This window comes from Lagenorhynchus albirostris, chromosome 11, assembly GCF_949774975.1.
Source record: "Lagenorhynchus albirostris chromosome 11, mLagAlb1.1, whole genome shotgun sequence".
In the NCBI taxonomy this organism is placed as follows: domain Eukaryota; kingdom Metazoa; phylum Chordata; class Mammalia; order Artiodactyla; family Delphinidae; genus Lagenorhynchus; species Lagenorhynchus albirostris.
In genome coordinates, this window is record NC_083105.1 from 88850111 (window position 1) to 88857907 (window position 7797).

At 44.9% G+C, this 7797-nt stretch overlaps 1 protein-coding gene across 1 annotated transcript; it reads left to right on the plus strand.

The window, feature by feature from the left end:
• Positions 1-5101: 5101 nt before the first annotated feature.
• On the plus strand, positions 5102-6811 carry LOC132530013 (ferritin light chain-like). Its single transcript, XM_060167076.1, has 2 exons — positions 5102-5206; positions 6470-6811. The coding sequence occupies exons 1-2, from the start codon at positions 5102-5104 to the stop codon at positions 6809-6811; spliced, it is 447 nt and encodes a 148-aa protein (XP_060023059.1).
• Positions 6812-7797: the final 986 nt, after the last annotated feature.

Below are 7797 nucleotides of genomic sequence, written 5' to 3' on the forward strand. Positions count from 1 at the left end.
TCCCCTTGTTATTAGCATCACCCCATGGGGGAAGCCCATCATTACTCACTGGCTCGAGGGACAGCACAGGCTATGAGGTCAGCCAGGCTCAGCAAGTCCCTTCTGCAAGTGGAAGGTCAGGCCCAGTCAGGCTTAGGACAGGAGTTCAATCCCTCTGACCGGCAGAGTCCCCTTTAGTACATCCCAGTTCAGGACAGCTTTTGCTGTGCCACAGGTAAATTTCCAAAGATAACTACACTGCTGATGGCCAGGAGGCCCCTGCCTCAAAGCTCAAGTGGCTCTCCTTGATCCAGGTGTCTGGCTCTGCCATCTGGAAGCGACGGTAGGGAGCCAGAGGAAGATCCTGCTGCGACCCCAGGATGCCTGAGCGAGCGAGAGGCGGGGGTCAAGCCTGAACACTGTGCTCTGGTTACGCACTAACTACATGACTACTTATTTTCTCAGCTATAAAGCTGTAAGAACGGCCACACACCTGTTGAGTTATCTGAGGAGGACTTGTTGGCACGATGATATGGTTGATGGCATCAGTGTGTGGAACAGTCTTGCCTGTATCCTGACGAAAGCTTCAGTCATGAAGCTAAAGAAATAAAAATGTTTTGATTGGGGGGGGGCGGAAGAACCTTCAAGATTCAAGGGGAGGAGGGACAAAAAGTCTACCTCTTGATAGGAGAATGGGAAGTTTCTAGAAAGTTATGTGGCTTGAGGAAAGGCTAAGTGAAATACGCCAGTCACAGAAAGACAAATCCTACATGACTCCACTTAAACGAAATACCTAAAATAGTTAAATTCATGGAATTAAAAAGAGTGGAACGGTGGTTGCCAGGGCCTGGGGGGTGGGGCAGAGGAAAGGAGGTATCACTAATCAACGGGCAGAAAATTTTAGGCAAGGAAGATGAATAAGCTGTAGAGATCTGCCATCAACCTTGCACCTGTGGTCAACAATACTACACTGTACACTCTAAAATTTGAGGGTAGAACTCATTAAGTATTCTTTCCATAATAAAATGCATTTTAAAAAAGAAAGTTATGTAAAATAGGAGGAGATACTGTCTTGATCATCTTTAAAAAATATAATTGCTGCAGTGACCTTAGCGTATTATTTTGGGATACGAAGATCCCCACCAAGAACTAAATACAGAATCGGTTTAATGAATTAAAAATGGTTGACCCTGGGCCAAAAGCATGGGACTGTGGCTTTTTATCTCAAGCCTTCTGCAATATATTTTTTAATCAATTGCACATATTAGTTTGATCAATCCTCTTAAGACTGTACACAGAAAAACATAAATGTAGCTAAGATCCCAGCTGTTCTGCAACGTTCAAAAGCTGACACTTCAGGTCTCACATCAGCCAGTACTTAGAACCCAGCTTCTTCACTGGTTTCCCTAAAGAAAAAGAATCACTCCAAATTTGGTGATTTTTTAAAAATTCTTTATGGTGATGTCTGGGACCATGGAAGAGGATCACAGCACAGACTATCAATTGTTACATTTGTTTTCCTAATTATAATTTAAGTGATTTATCAAAGTAATTTGATTTTGAAAAATCAAAAACGCCGGAAGGCTTATGGTGAGAAGCAACTGGCCTACCCCATGAACCAACCCCTGTCCCCGCTTTCCACTCCCAGTCCATTCTCCAGGCCCAACCTCTTGTCATTCCTTTCAGTTAATTCTCCATTCGGTTCTTCTGACAGTTTTGACTCGAAAAATCTTCTATTTGAAATTTCGCCCCTCCTTTCAAGCCTCCTCTGTCTTCTCAACTTTACCCTCCAGCCACACTGCACAGACCCCCGTTCCTCTTCCCTAAGAGGAACCTGAACAGAGACTCAGCTGGTCCTCTGAGCTCGGTGGGCTCAGCTGCAGGTCCTGAGCAAGCGTGTCGAAGCTCCGCCTCTGCAAAGCCTTGCATCTCCCCACAAGGAATTTTATACCTGCCGCTCATAAGAGAGAGTTTCTCCAGAACTTAATAAGTAAAACAGAGAGTAATGTAATCATTAATGGAAGTATGTTCAGATGCTCCAAAAAAAAAAAAAAAAAAAACACCAGGAACGCATGGTTCGCTCTAAGGAAATCAGAAAAACAAGGAAAAAATTAATTTGGTAAGCAGGGCAGGCATTTCAGATGGATGGAAAGGCCTGGGAAATGGTCACATCACTCAATGGCTTAGAGGAAACCTGTATTTTTGGAGTATAAAGCTCAAGAAGAGAAAATAAATGTGAGAAATGAGCCTTAAACAGTAAGAGTCAGATGGTCTTTACGTGTGAGGCTAAGGCGCTGGACTTGAGCCCATGGCCCAGGAGGTGACAATTTAAACGCCCGTAAATGCCAAACGGATTGTGCAAATGAGCAAAATGAGATCATGTAAATGAGAAAAAAAGGAAGTGTGGGAAACTGGGGAGACTGTGCCCTTCCGAATGGAGTGCAATTATTTTTATACAACACGTAAGGCTTTGCCAGGCCTTCCACTTTAACAACAGCAGAGTTTCCAGAGTTTTCTGTCAAATTCTCCAATTTTTAAATGTTGGCAACTATTACATGTTTCTTCAGGCTCACAGTATGTGGTAAAAAAAATTATATATGATTGAAAGCTGGTTTCAGCCAACAGACCACACGTTTTCACCTCTTCTAGAGGCAATAAAGAACCACCATTATGAAATTTAAGGCAGGGAGGAGCCACTGTCGGATCTGTAGTTTTAAAGTTCGCTCTGGTGGAAGAGTATAGGATGGACTGATTAGGGGAAGGAGAAATTGAAATCAAACGTGGAGAGATAAATCTGAAGGCTTCTGCAATCAACCATTGGTAACAGATATGCTGAGAGTCGAAACCAAGGCACAACACTTATCATCGATTATTAATTTTTCAGCGCAAGTAGATGAAATGGTCCTGAGCATTGCCACCAGAATTTGACCCCAAATGATCCCTGAGGACTTTCTCCTCTCTGTAAATCTTGGGTGTGACATACACTTTGAAAGACAGAATGGATTTATATCTTTGTTACTTTCCATAATTTCCATTTATTTTTCTTATAAATGTACTTGCCAATAGTAGTAAAAGGAAAGAGTGTACATCTGGCTTTGGAAAGGCAGCTTGTCAAAACTCTACCCTTTGCTTCTGTATTATATCAATCGTAGAAGCAAACAAAGATATTTTCTGCAAATGGTTCCCATGTGCCCATATCTCTGAATGTAAAATAAACAGTTCAGGCCATGAAAACGGAGTGTTTTAAACAGAGCGTTCCAGGGCTTCCCTGGTGGCGCAGTGGTTGAGAGTCCGCCTGCCGATGCAGGGGACACAGGTTCGTGCCCCCGGTCCGGGAGGGTCCCACATGCCACGGAGCGGCTGGGCCCGTGAGCCATAGCCGCTGAGCCTGCGCGTCCGGAACCTGTGCTCCGCAACGGGAGAGGCCACAACAGTGAGAGGCCCGCATACCACAAAAACAAAACAAAACAAAACAGAGCGTTCCAGCTGGGAAAATGGCCTAAACATGAACCTTATTTTTACAGTCACTTAAAGATGTCCCTTATCTATTAAATTAACTTTTAAAAAGGAGGAAATGGGGATAGAGAAAGGCGGGGTGCGGTGGCAGGAGTCCAGAGAGAGCTTATCCGTCTGTTTTTCTCTAACACCTAATACTTCCATTTCTATGTGCTTAGATAGATATATTTTTCTATCACAAAATTATTGCATCTAGGCAACAGATCAAAAGAAAATATTAGCCACTTTCAGTATATTTTTAAGATTTTTCTGAACCAAATCTGTTCAAGACTGATCAAATCCCATCTTTGTCTCATGTTCTAACCAATTAAGTCAGGGAGGAACAATGTTCCCTAGTTTCACAGACAGAACCTGGCAGGTGCTGGCCAAGGTTTGTCCCATCCCAGTCCACGAGTTCACAGGGTATGTATGCCCAGGCATCTGATCCACCCCACTGGTCCCCAGAACACAAAGGGAAGGAGATACAACATCAATACGGCATTTTATGCCAGGCGGGCTTTGAACAGCGTCCAGGCTTCAGTTGACAGTTGCAGCCACTTGCAAACCAACCAGCACATGAAGAAGTCAAGAGCTCACATGCAGAAAGAGGGAACTCGGGCCTGCTTTCCCACTAAGCCCTGGACTCTGTTCCCACTTTTTACTTTTCATAAAGATATGTATGTCTAGGACCCTGGGCACCAGAGACCTTTCTCTCATTTCTGTAAAATTCCTTTTCTCCACAGAGATAAAAGTCAACATTCCCACCCACCGTGTGCATTTTGGGCAAGCTTGTTCCTGCTTCTATCTGCGGAGGCTCAGCTTACAGAGGGTGCAATTCCCATCTCTGAGATGAGAGTAAAGAAAAAGTGAAATTCCTGTGAATCCTTCTGGAGTTGTGATAATGGGAGATGTGTTCCAGACATCCTGAGTTGAAAACTGGAATACATTTTCTTAGAGAAACAGTCATCAGCTTTTCCAGCAAGTTCGCAAAATTGTTGTTAACCCAAAACGTTCTCAGAACATTCCAGAAATTTCTACGTAACTCACCTGCTCTGTTCCCATTTTTCCCCAGCTTGTTATTTTCAACTAAGTAGTGTGGATATATCCCTGCTTTACCAAATTCTCCAACATTCTCCACTCAAGTTAATAAAGTTCCATTTGTGCAGTCCCCCAGATGTTAAGAACCTACGGAGGCGCCGCTGATGAGTTTTGCAGTTCCAGTGCTGCCTGCCGGCCGCCTCAGGCCATTAACAGGGTGTGGGTGTATTCCACAGCTCTTTCCTTCTGTCCTTCAGCTTTTATGGAAAATGCAAGAAGTCTGAGGCCTCTTATTTTAAATGGTGGCCTGCCAGAGAGAGGCCCATTTATATATGTAAGTGTTACATATGATATCAATTGAGTAATGGGAAAAGAATGGATTATTAGATGGGGTTGAGAAAACTGCTCATCGTATGGGGAAAAACAAATCATTCTTCTGGATCTAAGATTCCTCCCTACCATGTCGCTGGAGAAAAGAGGTAAAAACAGGGAGAGAAGTGCACTGGACCCATGAAATATACAGACTGGACTTCAATAGAGCTTATCAAAGTGAATCTACACACAGCATGTGATGCACCCTAGAAGGGTGATGAGCTACAAGCATCAGCTGGGCTCCCATTGGCTGCCTCAAGAAGCCACCGGTGAAACTCATCAGCCTCCTAATCCTGACCCAACTCTTCTTCACCTGGACGAAGTGAGGACCTCTCACTCCAACTCTGATCTCCTATAAGCCATGCCCCATCTTCCCTAGCCCAGGTGCCCTCCTCTGGTCTCAAGGGTACAGATGAGGCCAATCTCATTCTTCAAGTTTCTAGCTAATTGTATAAGCTGCAGTCTAAACTCTGAGTCCGGATTCCTTCAGGCCCTCTCTTGTGACTCTCAAAACCTTGTTTATTGGAAGAAAAAGAGAAAAACCCTGAAATTCCGTTTTCTTGCTCTCTTCTTTAAGGCAATAATGATGCCTTGGAGTAACAAGTGGAGAATCAAGAGCATAAAGATGATTGCTTCTAAAAGTTCCGTGGCTGTATATGGGTAATCCAGCACCATTCTTACGAGACCACAGAGAAAAGTGCCCATCAGCCTCTCCTTTAAAAAAGGCTACGGAGGGCTTCCCTGATGGCGCAGTGGTTGAGGGTCCGCCCGCCGATGCAGGGGACACGGGTTCCTGCCCCGGTCCGGGAAGATCCCACATGCCGTGGAGCGGCTGGGCCCGTGAGCCACGGCCGCTGAGTCTGCGCGTCCGGACCCTGTGCTCCGCAACGGGAGAGGCCGCAACAGTGAGAGGCCCACGTACCGCAAAAAAGAAAAAGAAAAAAAAAATTAAAAGCTACGGAAAGTCTCTGATTGGTCCAACTAATTTCTCCCATCCCTGATCAAGCATTCTGGTGCTTGGAAAATGAGGCACGGTGAGAGGCCCATCTTGTGGCAGAGAAAGTCAGCCTCACCAAAAACCACATATTTGAGCTAAGGAAGCATCATTAATTCTCCAAAAGAAGGTGGGAGCAGTTTTCAAAGCAGGTATAAGATTATTTACTACACAAGAATCTATTCTAGAAGTCATCCCAGAAATAGTTTCTGAAAGTGTTTAACAAATGATTAAATACACCTTTTACAACTGGAGAGAACATAAACTTATTCAGATATATATATTTGGATATACATCCTGTACTATAAGTGAGGTCAAGTCCCGAAAAAGTTTCTCAAAAGTGATTTCAGCTCGCAGGGCACCCGGCGGCCCCGCGTACCCGTTGTCTCGCTTCAACGGCGTTTGTACAGAACAGAGCCCGGGACGCCCCTTCTTCCGGCCTCTGACCACCCTCTTTCCCAGTTGCAACCTCCTGGACCATCTTCCCCACCATCCTTTCCCTCCAGGACCAGCCAATACCGCTTTCTGTGCTTAGCTCCTTACTGCCAACCAACCGCGAGCTCCCTGAGTCGCCAGAAAAAGTCCACCTAGGTGGAGGCCGCAGTCAACTTCCAGCTCAACCTGCATCTGCAGGCCTCCGACACCTACCTCTCTCCGGGCTTCTACTTTCACCGTGAAGATGTGGCTCTAGAAGGCCTGGGCCACGGCTTCTGCGAGTTGGCAAAGGAGAAGCGCCAGGGTGCCGAGTGTCTCTTAAAGATGCAAAACCAGTGCGTCAGACACGCCATCTTCCATGACAAGCAGAGGCTGTCCCATCAGGAGTGGGGTGAAACCCTGGACGACACGGAAGCCGCCAAGGCCCTGGAGAAGAACCTGAACCAAGCGGCTTGGGATCTGCGTGCCCTGCACTCTGCTCGCGCAGACTCAGTCTGACTTCCTGGAAGCCGCTTCCTTAAAGAGATGAGCAGGTGAAACTCATCCCGAAGTCAGCACCCACCTGACTGCCCTCTGCAGGCTGGAGGCCCCCAGGCTGGGCTGGGCAAGTACCATTCACCCTCAAACATGACCAGGAACCTGAGAAGCCTAGGAGCCTCAGGGCTTCTGCCTGAGCCGCTCCCTGTAGCCACTAGGCAGCTTTTTAACCATCTTGGAGTCCTTGCCCAAGCCATGGACCAGCTGGAAACAATAAAGCTTGTAGCAGAGGAAAACAAGATATTCTAGGCTTGCAAACTACTTGCATCAAGAGGTTTCTTTCTACACACTGTATAATCCAAAATCCAGTAATTCCAGCAAGTTTAGTAACTCAAAGACCATGTTTAGACCATTTGTTGCCCTCACTCAGAGAATGCACCAGACTCAAAGGAGAGGATCAATCACCCCCCACCCCAGGTCTTAAAATCCCTCGAAATATAGGACAGCTTCTCAGATAACCAGGAAGACCTTGGTTACTCTGGAATTGGAATATAAATATAAAATTATTTATATTTATATAAATAATAATTATTTATAACAATATTTAATGATAGTTTACCATGTGCCCTAATCTATACTAAGTGGTTTTTACATATTTTCTTATTTGATATTCACAACAACCTTCTGAGGTAGGTATTTCCATGAAAGGTGAGGTAACTGAGGCTTAGAAAAGTTAAGACACTTGCACCAAAAGACACAAATGGTAGGTGGTAGAGCTGGTCTTAATCCAGGTCTGCCTAATTCCAGAATCCAAGATCTCAGCTCCTATGCCACACTGCTTCCATTTTAAACTGTTTTCATATGCATAATTCAGATCGAAATATTATAAGAACAATAATCTCCCAGAGAATTAAAATACAAAGACGTGTTAATGATCATGCAGACAGGCAGAATGAGCAAATCATATGGAAAAAGCCTGAATTCTTCTTCAATTAAATCCAAACTCT